This window comes from Nelumbo nucifera, chromosome 3 (assembly GCF_055504915.1).
Source record: "Nelumbo nucifera cultivar China Antique chromosome 3, China Antique-T2T, whole genome shotgun sequence".
Taxonomy (NCBI): Eukaryota; Viridiplantae; Streptophyta; class Magnoliopsida; order Proteales; family Nelumbonaceae; genus Nelumbo; species Nelumbo nucifera.
Genome location: NC_142651.1, coordinates 50,403,622 through 50,425,917, shown reverse-complemented (window position 1 = coordinate 50,425,917; position 22,296 = coordinate 50,403,622). Strand labels below are relative to the sequence as shown.

Genomic DNA, 22,296 nt, shown 5'->3' with positions numbered 1-22,296 from the left:
TTATGAGATTCAGTCGAATCTTTGGATCATCAGATTTGAATATACCCTAATTCAAATATGATCTGATTTGTTGGCATCTCTACCAAACCACTTGCCTACGATGACCTAGCTAATTAAATTATTGAACCATTTGACATGGTTAGTCGGGTCATGTGTTAGACATTAATGCTTTTTATTTTTTTATCCTAATTTTTATCCCATTTCTATCATAAACGAAAATAATTCTCATTAATCACAGTTTTTTATATGACGAATATAATATTATAGAATGTACCCAAAATTATTGACAAATTTCTACATTTTCTAAAATCTTATGTATTTTATTATTTAATAATAACATTCATTTGACATGCATAGTTTAACCACCAACCCATCACTTTGATGAAAAAACTATTTTGCTTTTTTGGTTGGTTTTAAATCAGGTATTCCATTTTCATCATCGATAAAAGTAATTATTATTTTCACATTCATTTTTGTTTAATATGGTGAATATATAACAATAGATTTGTATCAAAATGCTTATATTTTTCTTTGAGTTTATGTATGTATGTATGTATGTATGTATGTATGTATATATGTATGTATGTATGTGTGTGTGTGTATGTATGTATGTATGTATGTATGTATGTATGTATGTATGTATGTATGTATGTATGTATGTATGTATGTATGTATGTATGTATGTATGTATGTATGTAATATTCGTTACTTAGTTATGACATCATAGATTGACCAATCTAACCTGGAATGTTAGATCATTGACCTACCTACCATCTAGATATGGAAATGGTTTCATTTTCAAATTGATTTTAAATTTTGCATTTCATTTATATCATTGATAAAATAATTATTACTTATCATACTTATTTTTGTTTATATTATTAGTATATAATATTATATATGTGCCCAAATTTGTTTCATATTTTTTTGTACTATTCTATTTAAAAAAATATTTTTAATTATACATCGTGGGTTAACTTATTTGACCTGAAAGGTTGAACCACTAACCCACCCCTAGATAGTAAGATGATTTAATTTGCCATCGGTTTTAAGTTGTATATTTGATGTCCATCTTTAATAAAATTATGTCTATTTTATCATAGTTATTTTTTTAATATGATAAATATATAATAATAGAAATGTGTCCAAGTTTTTACAAAATTTCTTTTTTTTTCTATATTTTTTGTATTTCTTATATTTCTAAATTTGTATTATTTATTTATGACATCATGAAATTATTCATTTAACCCAAATGATTGAAGTATTTACCCACGACCTAGATGGAAAATATGATTTCATTTCTAGGTTTATTTTAAAAATATAAAATTTCATTCTATTAATAATTATTGTGTATGGATTTATTAGTGGAATTTAATGATGGTAAACAAAAGTATTTTTTATATTTCTAAATTTGTATTATTTATTTATGGCATCATGAAATTATCCATTTGACCCAAATGGTTGAACTACTTACTCACCACCTAGATGAAAAATATGATTTCATTTCTATGTTTATTTTAAAAATATAAAATTTTATTCTATTAATAATTATTGTGTATGGATTTACTAGTGGAATTTAATGATGATAAACAAAAGTATAAATGTTGGATTCAATGAGAGAGAATGTGATTTATTTAATGACTTAAATATGAGACTTAATGAGAGGTAATTGAATGTACTTAATGGTATTCTTTTAATTACATTTTCTGCCATTTCAATGGAGATGAACTAAATTCAAGAGGAGGGGTATTTTGGTAAAGAAAATTTTCAGAAGCCAATACCTCTTCATTCACACTTTTATAAGTAGTATAGATATTTGGATCTTTCCTCTGCGCTCTAAATCTAAAATACCCTCCTTATTTATTGCATTCAAGCAAAATGTGGAAAATTTGTTGGGTGCCAAAATTAAAATACTACAAACAGATGGTGGTTCTGAGTACTCTCCCCATGCGTTCTTTCTTTTGTGAAGCAGGAATCACATATCAAAAACCATGCCCTCATGTTCATGAACAAAATGGTTCCTCCGAATGCAAGCATAGACACATTGTATAGACAGGCTTAACACTAATGCCTCATGCTTCCATGCCTACAAATCGGTGGTTTGATGCCTTTGAAACAGCAGTATATCTTATAAATCAGCTACCTTCACTAGTAATTCAAATGTGAAGTCCTTTGCAATGGCTCTTTGGCACACCTCCGGACTACCAATTTCTTAGTGTTCGGGTGCACTTGCTATCCTCACTTACATCCTTACAATTCAAACAAGCTACAACCACTCTCCACACGTTGTGTATTCATGGGTTATAGTGGCCAGCACAAAGGTTACAAGTGTCTTCATCTGCTCACCGACCGGATTTACATAACCAGGAATGCTACCTTTGATGAATCCGACTTCCCCTTTGCTAATCACCCATCCCCTTCTCCTCATCCCTCCACCTTACAGAATGGTATTGTTGGTGCCCCACCTATTGTGCTTCCCTGTCCTGCACCTACTACTACACAACCCTTAACCCAACTTACCTCACCTAGTCTCTCAGAACCATTACCTAGCTCGTTCTCCACCTTCACTCACCCTCCAGTTGAGCCAGCTTTATCCCCTAACCCATCCCATAATGAACCTCCCACTACATACCGTCATCCCATGGTCACTTGATCTCGTAGTGGCATTGTTCAACCTAATCCCAAGTATGCTCTCCTTGCTAGCCCCCTATGTGAAATTGAACCTATATCCTACACTTAAGCCTCTAAAGACCCTCGATGGGTTCTTGCAATGGTCGACGAATTTTGTGCCCTTTAGGAGAATCACACTTGGACCCTTGTGCCACCGCCACGTGACAAACATAATTGGCAACAAGTGGGTTTTTAAGATTAAAAGGAAACCCAATGGAACTATTGAGCACTTCAAAGCATGCCTTGTAGCAAAAGGATACTCACAGGAAGCAGGTCACAACTATGATGAAATGTCTAGTCCCGTGGTAAAGCCCACTACTATTCGAACTGTCCTCTCTCTTGCTGTGTCATCCAACTGGCCCATTCACCAATTGGATGTAAACAATGCTTTCCTCAATGGAATTCTTCAAGAGGAAGTCTTCATGAAGCAACCTACTGGTTTTATAGATCCCCAGCATCCCACATATGTTTGTAAGTTGAACCGCTCTCTTTATGGGCTTAAATAGGCCCCACGGGCCTGGTTCACACGCTTACGAGATTATCTACTCTCTTTGGGCTTTGTTGAGTCCAAGGCAGACTCTTCTCTCTTCTTTTATCGCTCAGAATGTGCTATTACACTGCTACTTGTCTATGTTGATGATACCTTACTCACAGGTTCCAAGTCAACTGCTATTTCTACTCTCATTCAACAACTATCTACCCAGTTTTCACTCAAAGACTTGAGTCCTGCACATTATTTTTTGGGTTTAGAAGTTCACAGAACCAATGCTGGCATTCACATTTGTCAGCACAAGTATATTCAAGACCTGTTACAATGGACTCAGCTGCATGAAGCTAAACCAGTTTCATCTCCCATAGCATCAATTCGGCTCACTCCGTCCCCAGGCACTCCATTACTTGACCCTACACAGTTTGGAGTATCGTTGGTGCCTTGCAATATGTAACACTCACCCGACCAGACATAGCTTACTCCGTCAACAAGATATGTCAGTTTCTTAAAGCACCTACAGATGAACATTGGACCACTACAAAATGCATATTGTGTTACCTTAAAGGGACTCTCTCATGGCCTCCTTTATCGTCCATCTTCTCACATTCTCACTGCCTTCTCAGATGTTAACTAGGCCAGCTGTCCTATTGATCGCCGTTCACAAGGTGGTCAGTGTGTGTTCTTAGGCTCCAACTCCATCCCTTGGTCTTCTAAAAAGTAGTCGACAGTGTCAAGGTCCTCCACTGAATCTGAGTACAGGAGCTTAACTGCCACTACTGCTGAAGTTATTTGGCTTTGTATGTTGCTTCAAGAATTGGGCGTTCCTCTTTCCTCTCCTCCCACCATATGGATAGAAAATCTCGGTGCCAAATTCCTTGCTTCGAATCTGGTTCACCACTCCCACACCAAATATATCGAACTAGAGATTCACTTTGTTCGAGAAAAGCTTGCCCAAAAATTAATTGATATTCAATTTGTTCCTACTTGCAATCAGCTGGCAGATGTCCTCACCAAGCCACTTGCTTGGGAGGGGGTAATAGAGTCCAATCCGTCCAGGACTCTGGATAGACTTTGGACAGTAATCTTGTTGTAATCTCCTATTTCCTGCAATTTAAATTCAAATGTAACAACCCCAATATTGTATATAAATACAATACCTAGCAGCCGAACATTAAAAGCTGCTAAACTCATCTACATTAAAAGCTGCTAAACTCATCTTCCACACAAAAGCCTTTTGTTAAGGCTTTGAGGTGTGAAATTTTATGATTTTGTATGCGGATGGGGGGAGTTGATAAACCATTTTATTTCATAGCCCTCCTTTAGGCTCCATTTGAGAAGACTGCAAATATAATGTTCAGTGCAACTATAAATGCCGTCATTTTCATGTAGTTGTCTTTGCACTCTTTCAAAACCGAGCTTTTAGGTCTTTAGGTCTTATTTGTTTGCAATGCAATTTCATTTGCATTAGTACAAATGTGTGGAAATACAAATAAGAAGTGTAAATTTTGGTTTAATTATTTTACTCTTCCTTTTTAAGTTTTATTCTACTTCGTTTACACTCAAAGAAATAGAAAAAAAAAATATAAAAAAAAAAAACAGAATTTGCATTGAACTCGGTATTCCCATCCACCGGACAACTAAGCCCAAAGTTATGGCCGAAATTGGGACCGGTTCTCCAGTTCTTTGATTAGATCGGCTGGTCGACCGGTTTTGGTTGGTTTTTAATACCCCCAATTTTTAGGGTTTGATTGACTCGGCCAGTGGGTTGGGTCACGGTTTTTCCGGTCGGACAGGCTGGTCCCATCCGGTTCTTTGAAAACTGTTATATAAGCTACGTAAAGAAAAGAAATCATATAGAGTTGGCCTGGGAAATGAAATCCTTGATTTCGCATAACAAGGGATTTGTAATATTTATCACAGCATCAGACCTAATAGCTAGCTCCATATATATTATGAGTTAATTGGATCAGCATGAGTCCTGAGTTGACGAGGAGATCTAATAATCTAACACCTGAGAAAAGTCTCCATTTTCTATATTCTTCTTGACCTTGAATTTTTTGTTCTTATAAAGAGTTGATGAAGTCCTTGTCTTTGAGACTTTGCTTTTCATAATTCTCTGTAATTGTTGTTTGTCATGCTGGAGCTTGAGGATCATGGCAACTCGTCAAAATCTATGGAGGCTTGGAAGGAGAAAATTGATAAAGAGAGCCCAAAGGATGGATTGTGAAGATCATCCAGAAGGAATTGTATGTCATAATGACATTAATTTGTTTGTAGAAATCTGTTTGTATGATTTTAAGATACAACTCTGTGTGTTTGTGTGCTGAGACCTTTGATTGTATATCATATGACATTTGTTCGTATGATTTTAAGATACAACTCTGTTTGCTGGGATTTTGATTGATCAATCTCCATATACTAATTGAAGTTATTTCATGTTATGTCTTTGACTTAAAAATTGTCTCATGACAGTAGTAAGGCCACCCGGTACATTGGTATGGAGCAAAGTGTTAGGCTGTTAAGAAATGATATGTCAAAAAAATGAGAGTGGCAGAAATGCAAATGCTTTATTGGTTAAGTGGTAAAACTGATGGAAATGAACTCATATGAAAGAACAAAGAACCTGGAACTGGGAGTTGCTCAATAAGTGATAAAATGAGACATAGTAGGTTGAAATGGTTTGTTCATGTGCGTAGAAGACCATCTACAGCACCTGTTGGCTGTTAGGAAAGGTTTGGGACAAGCCTAGACTATGAAGATGATAAATTTAGTGAAATTACAATTAATGTGTCTACACAGTTATAAAATTCATGTCCTTTATTTTATCCTGTACTATAAGAAAACCAAGAGAAACGTTTCAACTTTCCACAATTCCCAAAGACCATTACACGATTCTTTAAAATTAATCATGATAGCTTCAACTGAATTTTGATATCAGCAAAAGAGGGTTGATAGATATTAGTTCAAATTCAAATCCCAACGGTGAAGTGTTTGATCACTACATGTCCTGAACTCTGAAGGAAATGCAATAGGAATAATCAAGTGCCAATGCAGTCTGACCAATTGCTGATTAAGCCCAACAGGGGAAGAAGCTAACAGAGCATGGCAAGCAGCAAAATCAAGAGAACGACTGAACATATCAAAGCCTGCAAAAAGACATTTGAATAAGAAAACTGTATCACCAAACCCAATATCATTAGAGCAGAACTGTTTCATTTCATTTCCTCTTCTTACAGCAATTGCAGATGCTGCAAGGCCAGCTCGCTCTCTTGGGTCTTTGAGGCAACTCCCAAAGTAAAGAACTGTAGCACAGTACCAAAGCAGCGGAAAGACAAACCCCAACAGAAAGCTGGAAAACAAGATTGATCAAAACTTAATTACAACTATAGACCTGAATACCATTGCAAAGATTATGGAAGAAAAAGGGATCTGGGTTATTCACAACTCACAAGAACCATCCAAATCCACAGCCAAAACATGAAAGAGGCTCGTCGTAGAGTCCACCAGGGTGGTCTCCTCTTCCGGGTTCCAGTAGCGACCGCTTGCCTTCAAATGGTTGGTGTTGCACCACCACCATTCTGTGTTCATGCCCACCTGCAACCACAGACAGAAAAGAATTAAAACATTAATTGATGCCCTCGATCGATCTGTATTGTAATTAATATCAAAAAGTATAAATTGGAAGAACTAAGAGGATGTCCATCCATGTTGAGATCTGTTTAGTCTCTGACTATCACAGAGGGACGAATTATCTGTAAATCAAGACTAAGAAGTAGATGGACATGGAGGAAACTCGACTGAGACTGACGACGAAATCAAAACACCCGACCAAAACTGGTTTTAATTTCGTTTGTGGGTATCAGTGCATGGATGGTTCTCTTGCATTACTAAACCCCCCCTGAAAATATGCAATTAACCTACCATCTCCTTAGCAATTGACACAGATGGGCCAAGAACTTGAAGAACTAATATATATAACAACCATTATTAATTACTACCTTCCTCCATTGGTGAAACTTTCAGGTCTTAAAATCTTTTATTCCTCTTTTTTTTTTTTTGTTGATGTCGTTTCGTTCAGTTTAATGGGCAGCGGCCGCTTTCATAATCCCTGCTTCACCATTACGCATGATCAAAATGGCAATATATCTGAACTTTGTTTAATAAAGTAAGGGCATATTCGATTCAAATTCCTTGCAACAACTAGATGATCTAGTGTGAATAAAAGGATGAATGAGCAAATAGATACAAGTAACGAATTACAGACACCGACAAAGAAATAGCAATGTCTAAAAGACAAAAAAAAAAAAAAAACAAGTTTACTGAGAAGATCGGGATTGGAAGAGAAATTCTTACAGCTTTGGCAGACGACGCAAAGGAAAGAAGACCAACAAGGCCATAATCCTTTCGAATTTAACGGTTCCCTCGTTTTAAATTCTTAACGGTCGCCACATGGCATTCTATGGATATACTGGTGGTGGATAGACAACGGCAGTTATTGTTGATTGGGTAAACTTTTGAAACCCTGGGGCTTTTGATAATTCAACAAGGTCTTGTTCGTGATAGATGATTTCCCCTCTCATACAATTGCACTTAGGTGGAAGAACAAATAGGGTTGATCCAAACTGTCCATGGAGTCTTTGAATTTGTTTGGAGTGCAAATCTGAACTGAATACAAATTTTGCATCCAGTCAAGTTTTGCATTCATTTGCTTATAACCATGATTTGCACTCCAAAACCCTATCTGGTACAAAATTGTATTTTTGTATCATTTGCATTCATTAGAAATGCAAATTTTGCATCCTAAAAACTGATGCAAAATTTGCTCCACCTTTCTCCTCTCAATTCTCTTTCATTTAAAGTGGGGACGATGATATAATCTTGCTATTATTACCTCACTCCCAAACAAATACCCTTCTTATACCTCCGTTTTCTTTCATATAAAGTGGAGACTACTTCATTTTACTTCTCACAGACACACAAGACAAAGTCTAATTTGCAGCAAAAATAAACCAAAGTTTACAATACATAGTCTATTTGCACTATCATGCATTTATACTAGTGCAAATGAAATTCACACCGCAAACAAATTAATTAACCTTAAGAACTTTCTCTCAACTTTCTGGTTTTTCTCTTATTTTTCTTTCAAACCAAACACAGCCTTACAGTTAAAAAAGGATTTAAATTACTAGTATCATTTGCGAAAATTGATAAAACAAGGTGTCATCCTCAACTTTATATTTTTTATTTTTTATATATTTTTCAAACTAAAGACAACCTTAGAGTTAAAAAAAAAAAAAAAAACTCAAGATTGCTAGTATCACTTGTTAAAATCCATAGGACAAGGCGCCATATAGTGAAGATGCATGTCAATGGGTAGGGTTCAGCATGGATTTGGTTCAAAACTATGCCAAAGAGAACCTAACCTGACTTGTCCCATGAATTGATGAATAGTGCTCCTATGCTCAGCTGTGCCTATATTTACAAATGTTTCAATACTTCTTATCTAAAGCATTTCAAAAATCATAAGAATATTTGTACGAGTAGTAGACATTATAGAGTTTATTGGATAATTAAGCAATTCAAGATATGGTTCTTGCATAGGTGATCAACTTTCGACAAATGTTCAGTAACAAAGTTGTAGGATGATTCTTCCAAGTTTGATGAGTTCTGTTCAATCAAAGCAAATGCAATCCCTATTTGTTCTAAGGCAAAAAGCGTATGTTTTCTCCAACACTGATATATAATCCATTCCATTGATAGTACCCGGTTTTTAATAAAAGGTTTCATAATTCATTCCAGTAGTAGGTTCAATCTTGGAGAAATGGAACTTATCAATTTTGCTCCATTCAAACCCATAAAAGCTACGAAACACTGCAAATATTAACGCTTTACTGTGAAAGCAAATTAAAAAGTGCAACCATATTCTGAAATATGTTAAGTCGTGAAAGCTAGTCACTCTCCTTAAAATTGCATTTGCCCCCAAATCATGCAATAAGTCTTTGTAAATTGGAAATACAAACTTGCAATTCTCCTTAATCATGCACTCTCCTTAATTTACTTTAAAAGACGCTTGAATTAGAAATACAAACTTGCAATAACACATGTACAATAGTAGTGTATACCACCAGGTTGACTAACTTTCTATTTATAGAAAGTTTACAACCACCCCAAGGAACACAAGAATGCTCCCACAAAGAGATGTCTCTCTCAAATAGTGTGCAAGGCACCTATTCGAAAATACAATGAAGAAGGCACAACATCTAAATATAGAGTGTCACTTAAATAAATTATAAACAATAAAAATAGTTAAACTCATTTAAACCAAGGGTCCATATGGTTCCCTAGAATCGGAATTGGAATGGTCCATCCAATTTCAACTATTTGTTTGGTCGGAATCGGATTATGATTCCCATTCTTGGGGGAGTGGCCATTCTAGGCTCTCCCCCCCCCCCCCCCCCCCCCCTAGGGAATGAGATTCCCATTCCAAACTCTGTCAAGAAGTAAAGAGTTCATGACATAAAACCCTCAAATCCTAAAATTAATAAAATAATAAAATATTATTAAATTAATAATAAGATAATAATAATGAATTATTAACATAATATTAGTAAAATAGTAATAAAATAATAGTACTATAGTAAAATATTAATAAATTAATAATAAGTACCAAATATATGATTTATTAAATAATAACAAATATTAATAAAATAATAATTATATATTCATAAAATATTAATAAAATAATAGAAAATTAAAATTTTTCAATTAATTATAATTCCAACTCCAAATGAACCAAACAACAACAATTGAAATTCGGTTCCACTTCTTGACTGAACGAAAAAAGCATCAAGAATATGGGTGATTCCAATTTGCAAACCAAACGGACCCTAAAAATGTTTGAAACAAAACCACTTAAAAGGACATGGTATGGCATGCATACACACCTATTCACAAACCAAACGGACCCTAAAAATGTTTGAAACAAAACCACTTAAAAGGACATAGTGTGGCTTGAATACACACCCGCACCTACACCTTAACCCAGACCAGCTTGGCTCAAGGCACACGTGTATGAAAAACACCCCAACCCCACGAGCATGTGAATACAATGTATAATACATTTTCCTCCAATGGACCATTACCCATGGATATAACAAGTTATTTTATAAGTTAAACTCCGTGTCTTTTCTTAAGCATTGTGGGAGTCTTTTATATGCTCTGAGACGATAGGATAAAAGATAGACACAATTCAAAAAAGACAAAAGCAATAAGGACAGTTTTTTTAACCAAAAGAGAAAGAGGGGGGAGATTATTATATCTATATCTATACTATTTTAAAAAGCATGAATGGCCTCAACAATATTTCTGGAATTTTCCAATGACAAAATTTACCCATATATATTTAAATTTAATGATCAAAATGAGGGCAAATAGGGTAATCAGCTCTTGATATTAAATGAGTTGAAAAGAAGTAATTTAAAGATATTCAATGCATTCAATCCTCTCTCATTAAATCCAACATTTAAGTTATTAACTTGCATTCATATTCATTGAATCATATTTAAGTCATATTTGTTTCTTCTCATCATTAAGTTCTATTAATTAAATACATACTTAATAAATTAATAATTCCAATAACATAAAAACTTATACTTTTAAAATCTACCTAGCAAAAATAGTGTTTTCATCTAGGTGGTTGTAAGAAATTAAATCATTTTGGGTTAATGGGTTAATCCATGTTGCCACGATTAAATAATAAAATTAAAAATAGATAAAATGGAAAAAATTGAGAACATTTTTAACATACATATTAAACAATAATAAGTATGATATAATTTTCCTATTCACTCTAATTAAATCTTATATTTAAGATATATTTTTCTCACCATTAAATTCTTATAATTAAGTCCACAATATTAATTTTAATAATATAAAAATAAATATTTGAAAAATAATTTGAAAACAAAACCATTTTCTTCCCACCCGATGGTGAGTAAGTTATTCGACCATTTGGGGTCAAATGGATTAATAAATAATGTTATAATTAAATAATAAAACATTAAAATAAATAACTATGAAATGTAAGAAGTATTTTTATTAATGATAAAAATGGAATGCCAAATTCAAAATCTACCTAGAAATGAAATGATGTCATAGTCAAATAATAAAATTTTTAATAATAGAAAATACAAAGAATCACAAAAACTAAAGAGAAAAAGATAGAGAAAATTTTGGGCACATATCTAATATTATATATTTATAAAATATAAAATATAGGGTATGTCTCTAATATTGTGCATTCATTATATTGAACAAAAATAAGTTTTATACATAAGAAATAATTTTATCAATGATGGAAATGTAATACAAAATTTAATGTCAATCTAGAAATTAAACAATTTTTATTTTTAGATGGTGGGTTAGTGGTTTGAATCAAATGATACCATAGACAAACAATAATTGTGTGATAAGTAAAAAATATTTTATATAATGTAAATGAAATATATAATTTAAAGGGAAAATTATAATCAAAGTTAGTTGTACATTTAAAATTAAGTTGCAGGTTGGCCCAAAAACCAACAAAACTCTAACAATCGGCTCTACATTTCAAATTATAAAAACCCTGCAATGTCATTAGAGGCTTGTGTGGTTGTTGCATGTTGGACACAACAAAAAATCTATGCCAAAAATAGGTTTATAGTTTCTCTCCCACTTTCTCTATCTCTCGATATCCCTCCCTTATCTCTCACTCGTATAGTCATCTCTCGATCTCCCGCTCCCTCTATCTCTCCCACTCTCTCAGCTTTTGTAGCCAAATCAAAACGTCTCTCTCTCTATTGTTCTCCATCAATCTTTCTCAGTCTTTTCCCTCACTCTCCCTCTCAGTCAATATCTCCTTCTTCCTCAATCTCTATCATTCTCCAATTAATGTAAATTTCATAGTCAAGAGCTTCTTATGAATTTTTATCAAATCGTTGTAATAATTTTTGAACCATACCAAGTTGGTCCCATGTTCTTTTATACGATTTGATTAATACCATATAAGTGTATAAGAAAAAAAAACAAAAGAGAGAGAGAGAGAACAGAAGAAAACTGAGGGAGAATGATAGAACTTGAGGGAGAATGAGAGATCGACCAAGAAAGAGAATGAGAGAGATTGAGGGAGAATGATAGATAGAGAAAATCGATATAGAGAATGTAAACATAGAAACCAAAAACCATTTTTATTTATTTTCAAATTACATAGTCGTTGAGTCGATAAAGATGACTATGAGTGAGAGAGTATGAGAGAGAGTGAGAGAAAATAAAAACTTTTTTATTTTCCAATCACCCAACATTAATGGGCAATTTTAGTATGAGCTTTTTGTTGTGTCCAACATGGATTAAGAGTCCCATGTTGGCAACAACCACATAAGCTTCCAATGACATGGTGAGGGTTTTTATAATTTGAAATATAGAGCTAGTTGTAAGAGATTTGTTGGTATATGGACCAATTGTAGCTTAATTTTAAATGTACAGTCGACACTGACTATAATTTTCCCTAATTTAAACCTAATCCAAAAGCAAAGCTATTTTCTTATTTAGATGGTGGATCGGTGATCCAACTTTTCAAAGAAACCCATGATGTCATTATTGAATAATAAATATTTAAGTTTATTTTTAATTATTTTGTTACTTTTTTTAATTTTCAATTTCTATCTTAACTATGATAATATTTAAAATTCAAGTCATTAATATGAAGAAAAATTTTTCACGTGCAACGCATGTGCTTAATTACTAGTATACAACAAAAGGGGGAAGAGGATAAGTAAAATCTAGAAATCTCAAATTCAAAGCCAAAGGTGTAGGCCCATCAAACTCGCACAAAATTTGATAAATTTGGTTGGAGTCAAATTCGAATCCACCTCCCATACATCCAACATTCGGATTCAATTTGGATTGGTACTTTTTAATCGGATCATACTCAAATCATATGTCAGCATTTGATTTGAATGGTGAGCCTGGCCTAGGGTTGCAAATAAGTATGATCAGATCTGGTTCGAATTAGAATTCGACCAGTTTAATTAATCAATCCAATTTGAATATATCCTGATCTGATTTGTTATATGAAATACTATATATTTATATATATATATATATATTCAATATATTATTTATATAATTATATATTATAAATAATAATGATAGTATTATATTATATTACATCATCAAAGCTAGAGGTGTCAATTGGATGGATTTGGTCCAACCCGATCCAATCCAATGTGAGTCCACTTATAAATGGATTGGACCCAATCCAGTCCAAATCCATTCCAATCCATTAAAATGTAAATGGATTGGATTGGATCCAATCCAAATCGAATGAAATATCAAAAATTATATAAAAGCACTTTTAGCATTGAAAAAACACTAAAAGTACTTTGATAAAAATATTTTCATAAAAGTGCTTTTACAAAAGCACTTTATTGAAAGTACTTCAGAAAAGTGTTTTTCAAAAAGTACTTCCATAGGATTTTATAAAAGTATTTTTGTAAAAGTACTTTTATGAAAGTACTTTCATAGAACTGCTTCTATAAAAGTACTTTCGTAGAATTGTTTTTACAAAAGTGCTTTCATAAAAGTACTTTTGTAAAAGTGCTTTCGCAAAAGTTCTTTCATAAAAGTGATTTTCTAAAAGTGCTTCCATAAAAGTGCTTTCATGTAAAAGTACTTTTATAAAAGTGCTTTCATAAAGTATGTTTGTAAAAGTGCTTTTATAAAAGGACTTTTGTAAAAGTGCTTTCATAAAAGTACTTTTATAAAAGTGATTTTATTAAAGTGATTTTGTAAAAGTGCTTTTATAAAACTACTTCTATAAAAGTGCTTTCATAAAAGTACTTTTGTAAAAATTATTTCGTAAAAGTATTTTTATAAAAGTGCTTTTGTAAAAATACTTTTCATAAAATTACTTTATGAAAGTGCTTTTATAAAAATGTTTTTGTAAAGTGCTTTCCTAAAAGTACTTTCATAAAAGTGATTTTATGCTGGTTTCAATTTTGATTGATTTCAAATTGGACAAGGGTTTGGCCTCATGATCGAATTATTGAAAATTTGGTTTAGGTCTAATTCAAACCAATAAGAATATGGACCAATTTATTTTGAATTGGCCTAGTCCAACAATTACAATGGACCATCCAAATCTGATTTGATAAGGTTTGGATCGGATTGAAACCAAACCAAAACCAGTTAATTGACACCCCTAATCAAAGCAATCCCACAAATTCTTATCAGGGTCAAATCAATCAGATTTATTAACCAATTGGATTGGATATAGTCTACCAATTCCGATCCAATCCATCTTATATATATCTATTAATAGGAATGGGTGCTCTCTGCATCCAAAAAATGGAATCTACTCGTGCGAGTAGATCCCACGTGAGAGTAATTATTACAGTAATTTAATGCTTTAATTATTACAATAATTAATTATTATAATTTAATAATTATTGATTATTACAGTAATTTAATAAATATATAATTAGTGATTATAATTAATAATTATTGTTATTCATTATTTAATTTAATGAATATTGTTAATAAATCCTATTCATAAATTTAATAATTACTGTTATATTAAAAATAACTAAGTAATATTATTAAAACTATCATTAATGATTATTTAACTAAATAGTATAATTACTTACTATTATTTAATAACGCTCTGACAACCGATGGTTCGACCTTCTGTTTCGAATGGATGGCCCGTTCTAACAACAAAAATTACAAGCAAAAAATTACGGAACCATTCTTCTGCCCATTGGTTTTTGGGTCGATGGTTCGACCGTTCGAATGGACGATCCATTCTGACAATAAAAATTACAAACAAAAAATTGAGTGTGTGAGGTCCATTGAGCAGTATCATACATGTTATGTCATTCGAGTGTGTGACTCATACGACCTGAAAATGGAATCATTCTAGCCACCGGTTTTCAGGTCGACGATTCGACCATCCGGCTCGAAAGGGTGGCCCATTCAATGGTTTTTGGCCAGGAACCGAGATTGGGGTAAAACAGAACTAGTTGCTTGGACGGTTTCCAATTAAAAAAATATATAAAAAAAATGGATGACTTGTTTTGACAACAAAAATTACAGGCAAAAAATTGAGAGTGTGACGTCCATTAAGCAGTACCATACATGTTATGTCATTCAAACGTGTGACTCATACGACTTAAAAATAGAACCGTTCTGGCCACCAATTTTTGGGTCGACAATTCAACTGTTTGGTTCAAACAGATGGCCCGTTCTGACAACAAAAATTTTAAAAATAAAAAATGACTAAAAACCATTGAACGGGTCAACTGTTCGACCACCCGGGTCAATGGGTCATTGACCGATTCAATGATTTTTTGCCAAGGATCGAGATTAGGATAAAACAAAACCAATTGCCTAAATGGTTCTCAATTAAAAAAATAAAAAATGGCCAAAACCATTAAACAGATCAATGGATAAATGATTTAATAATTCGACTACTCGAATCAATAGATAATTAACCGATTCAACAATTTTTAACCAGAAACTAAATCAACGGGTCAATGATTCCATTCCAACCCCTCCGACGCTAGATCCCTCCGCTAATTTATAATATTATGACATCAACCTACTCAATCTAGCATGGTCGACGTGGAGTGTCCAATGTTATATACGTAACCAACCCTAACTTAGAATTATTATTTCTAACCTACATTTGCCTTACGCTAAGATAAATATATCATAGCAACTTTTCGAGTACGTGTCACATCAAATAAATTTAATTATTTGTTTATTTATAGTATGGTTGGTCGGGGACCGAATTCCGTACGCACTGAGCACTTCATAAATATTGTATGTATGTATTTTAATGGAAAAGGTGTACAAAAAAAAAAAATTGAAAGTACGTAATACTCATCCTGTCATCCGGACTAGCCTGATTAGGGTCACTCTTCTATGGAGAATTATTCACAAAGAGACAAAGAATAGTGGGATGTGCTCAAATAACATGATTCTTGTTACGATGTTACTTAGATGACATCACCATTTAGGGTGCGTTTGGAAACGAAGCAAATAGAGTGTAAATCTTAGTTTAGGGGGTTAATTTTTGCCTATACTTAGACAATATTACATTTATGCATCGATAAATGACAGCTAAAACTTATTGGAATTCAAGTGGGCTTTTGACATCAATTGTATTGATGTTTATTTGCATTCAAGTGGATTTTTGATAAAAAAAACTTTATTGAAATTCATGCTTACATCCATTACAACTAAAACTTAAATGTATGTTTAGTAAGAAATAAATTTGTTGATGCAAAATTAATCCAACTTTATAATTTATATGAACCGTTTTACATTCATCATGTTGAATATATCAATATAAATGGATACCCAACTCTAACATCATGATAAAAATATGAAGGGAGAATTTTACTAAGAATTTGGGGTAAGTTATAATTGTCCTAAGGAGGGTTTGTATTGATTATAATTACCTAAAAATAAATGAAGTTACTGGTTAGACTTTATATAAAATGGGGGAGCATTTTTATTATAACCCATGCAATACAAAAATTACCAAGCCCGCATCAAAATTTATATATTTTCCATTGTCCTAATCATTCACGAGTACAGGTAATAAAAAATTAGGAGTCACAGATCAGGTGCATGGTCTTTGGTCTAGTTACAAAACAAGCATGCTTAGCAAGACAATGTTTTACAGTATTACCCACGGTTTTGAAAATTGGACCGGGTCGGATTGTCATACTGATCGACCCGGGAATCAGTCATGACTCCAAATCCAGTTTTGGACCCCAAAACCATATGATCGGGGTTTGGATTGGATGGTCGATCGGACCGTTTGACCTAGGAATCAATGGTCAAAGCAATAGGGGTTCGGAATCGGCATCGGAATGGTCCATGCGTTACTTCCTCATTCGGAAGCTGGAGTTCGAAGTAGTGATCTGAAATTCAGAACCGAAACTCCGGCGACTGTGACAACAAGGTAAATCACCGTTGATTTTTCTCTCCTATTTCCTATTCTTCTTCTTCCTCTCCTTCTCTCTCTCACACTTTATTTTTTTCACTGCAAACCCGACCAGACCATAGCAAGGTAAGTTTTATTTTTAATTGATTTGTTTTCATTTCTGAGTTAATGCTAGCCGATTCATGATCCCTTAAATTAGAGGAGGAAACAGATTTTGTATTGCAATTTGGCAAGTTAAATTCCTTTTCTCATCTTTCTACTTTCGAGAGGTAAAATCTCTGAAAATTCCGCTCCTTCTATTTAATAGGCTGAACTATATAGAGCTCAAAAAGGTAGTTTCCTGTTCTTCTCTATTCTCTCTTCTCTTTCTCTCCTATCTTCTTCTCTCTTTTTTCCTTCTATTTTCTGCTATTATTCTAATCAAATTATACCATATTTATAGCCATTAGTTGCTTACCTTGTTTGATGAGATGTCCTGATGCCCATGGACCTGAAACATTTGAAGAGAGCCATTATATGAGAAGTTCATCTTTCTTGAAGAAGGAAAAATTATATAAACTGGGATATAGTATATATAATAGGGCTTCGACTGTGTTGATTAGAATAGGGATGGCATATGGGTGCATTCAGGCTTAAAATAGAGAGAGCAGATACAAGCATTTCAAAGCTGCTGCTTATGGAGGTATAGAAGATATGGTTTGTAAAGAAAAATCTAGGCATTCGATGAAAAAACAGTGGTATCTGGTAGGTGCCATGTTTAAGGATGGCTGCTGCTAAAATTCCAGAAAACATGAGGGTGATTTTATGTATATTAATTTTCTTTTCCAAATTTTAGAGCTAAAAATGTGATACTATAATCATGTCATTTTCACTTGCACAGCCTTATGGTTTACTATTCCAATGGTGGATCCTAGCAATCTGTATATATGTAATATGTGGTAAGTTACAGGGTACCAGGTTGAAGTATATTGAGTTATGGGGGCACCAAAATCACAACCTCCTCTTAACCTCGTTCGTTAGCTCATAGTTGGGGACTTGTGCTTTTGGTCAATTGCCACATATATTAGAGAACTTATCTTCTTCCAACACTCCAAAGAAGTTAAGTTGTTCTAAGGCGGACCAAACATCTGGAAGAGGAATAGGGAGATGACACAGAACAGATAGCACTTCACTGGGGATGGCTTTCAAATTTCAACTAACTTGTCTTTCCTTGACATAGGGAGAGAGACTGATTTATGGAGAGAGGGCACTTTATTTCCTAGAAAAGAAATCTGACAAATTCCACTAGTTTGTGCCTTAGATATGCAACCTTGAATTAGTCAAATACTGTTAATCAAGAGTTGAAGTTAGATTTGCAATATTTCTATGAGAATATGAACTTGGATGGATTGCTTGTCAGTCAATGTAAGAAGTTTGTTTGGATGGTTTTAGTTGTTAGAAGGAAGAAATGAGCAAGTGTCCAAGATGAAGCTTTGTAGGTCAGCATTGACTTTATGGGGTGATTGTCTATATATATATTTTATCCAGCCAGAAAATTCATCTAAACTTTATGGGGTGATTGTCCAGGATTTAGCAATGTGAATGCCAGATTTTTTTTTTTCTTTCTCACCAATAGATAGTTCTTATGTTTATGGAAAGCAGCTTATGCATGAATCCAATATTTGTGTAAATTAGCGATTGCTAATACTAATCCTAAAAATTAGATAATCATCACATCCCCACCAGTCTTTGAGAGCAGACTCATAAGAGAAATGCAACATTGTTTGAGAAGTACAAACAGATGGAGAAGGTGATAGAACTCACAAAGATAAGAGTGGTGCATTGGGATTTAGTGACAACAAAATTTAAAGATTTACCTTTTACTAATTTTTTAGAGACTGGTAAACAGTGGTGGGTTTCCAAAGAAGTAAACAGGTAAGAGTGATGCAATGGAGTCCACCAGGTAAAAATCTTAATCAAGAAGCAAAAAAAAAAAAAAAAAAAATCTGATCAATCAGGATTTGTGAAACACACTAGAGAGCAATGGAAGCAAATTGAACATTGACTCCATCTTACCTGATTAGGTTATAATGAATAAATTATTAAATACATAAGAAAACTAAGATTTTTATGTTGTTAATTTATAATGCATTTGATGTAGGACAAAATTCACAATGAAATGTAGGCCTAATGTGTACGGGCAATATCAATTCAGATCTAAAACAAATCTGTAGAGTAATAATTATTAAATACACAAGCAACGGAAGGTAATTGAACATTGACTCCATCTTACCTGATTAGGTTATAATGAATAAATTATTAAATACATAAGCAAACTAACATTTTTATGTTTAGTTGTTATTTTTTCTTTCTGATTTTTCGTCTGCTTTGAGACTGTTATCTGTTTCTCTTTATTTTCTTTGTTTCTTTTTCAGAAAAGCAGTGAATTGTGCTTTTTATCCCATGTTTTCTTCAATTTCTTTATATAATTATATCTTGTCTTTTCAGAGTCTCCAAAATACCAAGCCCCATCAGTGAAGGAAGGGAAAGATGGCCAGAAATTGCCTTCCAATCCTGAAAAGGTTGAGAACCTACAACGTGATTCTGCTGCAAATCCACTGATTGCATTCTCTTACAATGAACTAAAGATAATAACAGAGAATTTTAGGCCAGATAATGTGTTGGGTGGAGGAGGATTTGGAAGTGTTTATAAAGGATACGTTTCTGAGGATTTAAGTAAGGGGCTTCAGCCCCTTCAAGTAGTAGTCAAGGTTCATGATGGGGATAATAGTTTTCAGGGCCACAGAGAATGGATGGTACTTTTGTCTTTGGAGGTATTTCTCTATTTTTCTCTACTATTCTTTGGAGATTATTTCTCTTTCAGTTCTGCTAAGAACTTGGCAGGTTTGTAGGCAGAGGTTATATTTCTAGGACAACTCTCTCATCCAAATTTGGTTAAACTCATTGGATACTATTTGTAAATTCTGCAATTTCCCTGCAAACTCATTGGATACTATTGAAATTTCTGCAATTTCCCTGCAAACATTTAATGTTTTCTTTTTTTTTTTTGCAAAATTTCTAGTATTTTCATGCATTTTTCTGAATATTATGCAAAATTATTGCAATTTCTGCATTTTCTTATTTTCTTGCAATTTTCTGCAATTTCCAAAAAATTTTAGGTATTTCCATGCATTTTTCTGAAATTTCTACAATTTTCTGCAACTTCCTACAAAAATTCTGTAATTTCTAAAATTTTATGCAAAATTGTTGTAATTTCTGCATTTTCCTGCAATTTTTGCAATTTCTACAAAATTCCTGATATTTTCATGCATTTTTTTGAATTTTCTGTAAAATTGTTGTAATTTCTGCATTTTCCTGCAAATCTTCTCTATTTTTTATTTTTCTACAAAATTGCTAGTATTTTCATGCATTTTCTGAATTTTTTTTTTTGCAAAATTGTTGCAATTTCAGCATTTTCTTGCAAAATTTCTACTTTTTTTGCTAGTTCTGCAAATTTCATTTATTTTTCGTGCATTTTCTGATTTTTTTTACAAATTATTGTAATTTCTGCATTTTACTGCAAAATCTTTGCAATTTTTGCATTTTTTGGTATTTCCATGCATTTTCTGATTTTTTTTATTTTTATTGTGGGCAAAATTGGAAATCATGGCTGATTCCGATTCCAGCCTCTTAATGAACCAAACAGCATAAATCGGAATCCGATTCCGATTCCGGTCTGAACCAAACAATCAAGTGAAATAGACCATTCCGATTCCAATCATGAACCAAACGGGCCCTTGGTTATTTGTTGTTAGGGTTGCAAATTGGGCAGGATGGGATAGGTTTATGATCAACCCAGACCCAACCCTAAGATTTTGGCCTAAGGCCCAAGCCTAAACTAAGAACAAGGTCAAGCCTGATCTTCCCAACCCATGTCCAGCCCACATTGTAATTTAATGCACTCGAGTTGGGCTCAAGTCCCAGTTGAGCTCATGTTGGTCAATGAGCCCACTCTAAAATTATGCATATATATAAATAGATATGTATGTATGTGTATAGTCAGGCCGGGCTCGGGTTGAGATAAGGTCAAGTTGGGTTAGAATTGGGTTTGGGCTACCTAAGGGCTAGGCCAAGGCTCCGGCCAGGTTTAGGCTACCTAAGAATTAGGTCTGGGCCCAACCCAAAAAATAAAAAATCTCAAAGTCTTGGGCCTGAATCCAACACGAAGATTGAAAATCTAAGCTAAACTCGTATAAAATTTTGAGCTGGATTGGTCCGAGGCTCCGGGCTCAAGTTGGGCATATCCAAATTGCATCCCCTTCTAATCACAGAAAAGCAATACTCAGCTGACACGCAAATAGTAGACCTTCACTTAAAGCCAAAACCTCCACCATTAGTGAGTTTGCCTTCAAATTAACTTCTCGGCTCATGAAAAAATCACCCCTGTAATTACGTATTGGCGGGGACTCATGTTATGCACGGAAAAATATAAAATTTAGATAAATGATATAATGAATAAAGAGAAGGGTAATTATGTCCAACTCATGAAATGAACAATGTAAAATTGTTGATTCAATGTAACAAAACAAATAATTTAACTATATATGTATATTCATGTAATAAAAGCTGATTTAGTTGGAATTCTCCATAATTTATGATAATGTGAACCATCTTCGCCCCCTCACTATTATCAAACCTTTAAAATAAAAATCATAGAATCATTACCTTAAAAGTTGTTTGAATAATTAATTATTTTTTGGTAATTATTAACTATAATTATTTTGAATAATTAAATTTGATCATTATTAAATAATTAATTCTTAATAAGTTTTATAATCATTAACTATATTTTTAACTATTTTAAATAATTACTTATTAATTAGTTTGATAGTTATTTTTATAATTATGAACGATAATTATTTTTTGGTAATTATTGATATTTTTAAAATTTCACAATAATTGTTAAGGATAAATGTTTATTGATAATTATTAACTATAATATTAGCAATAAATAATTTTTTATAATTTTTAACTATAATTCTCAATTTTGTAAAAATTAATTAAAACTCAATTTCTATAAAATCTTGGTAATCTACAGAAATAAATAGTAGCACAGAAATAAATAACATCATAGAAAAGTTACACTAAAAGGACATAGCAATATCAA

General features: G+C 33.1%; 1 protein-coding gene across 1 annotated transcript; it reads right to left on the bottom strand.

Moving 5' to 3' along the window:
- Positions 1-5,918: 5,918 nt before the first annotated feature.
- On the bottom strand, positions 5,919-7,399 carry LOC148801210 (uncharacterized). Its single transcript, XM_088899650.1, has 4 exons — positions 7,159-7,399; positions 6,610-6,754; positions 6,395-6,509; positions 5,919-6,306 (listed from the first exon to the last, which is right to left on the bottom strand). The coding sequence occupies exons 1-4, from the start codon at positions 7,166-7,168 to the stop codon at positions 6,253-6,255; spliced, it is 324 nt and encodes a 107-aa protein (XP_088755776.1). The 5' UTR covers positions 7,169-7,399; the 3' UTR covers positions 5,919-6,252.
- Positions 7,400-22,296: the final 14,897 nt, after the last annotated feature.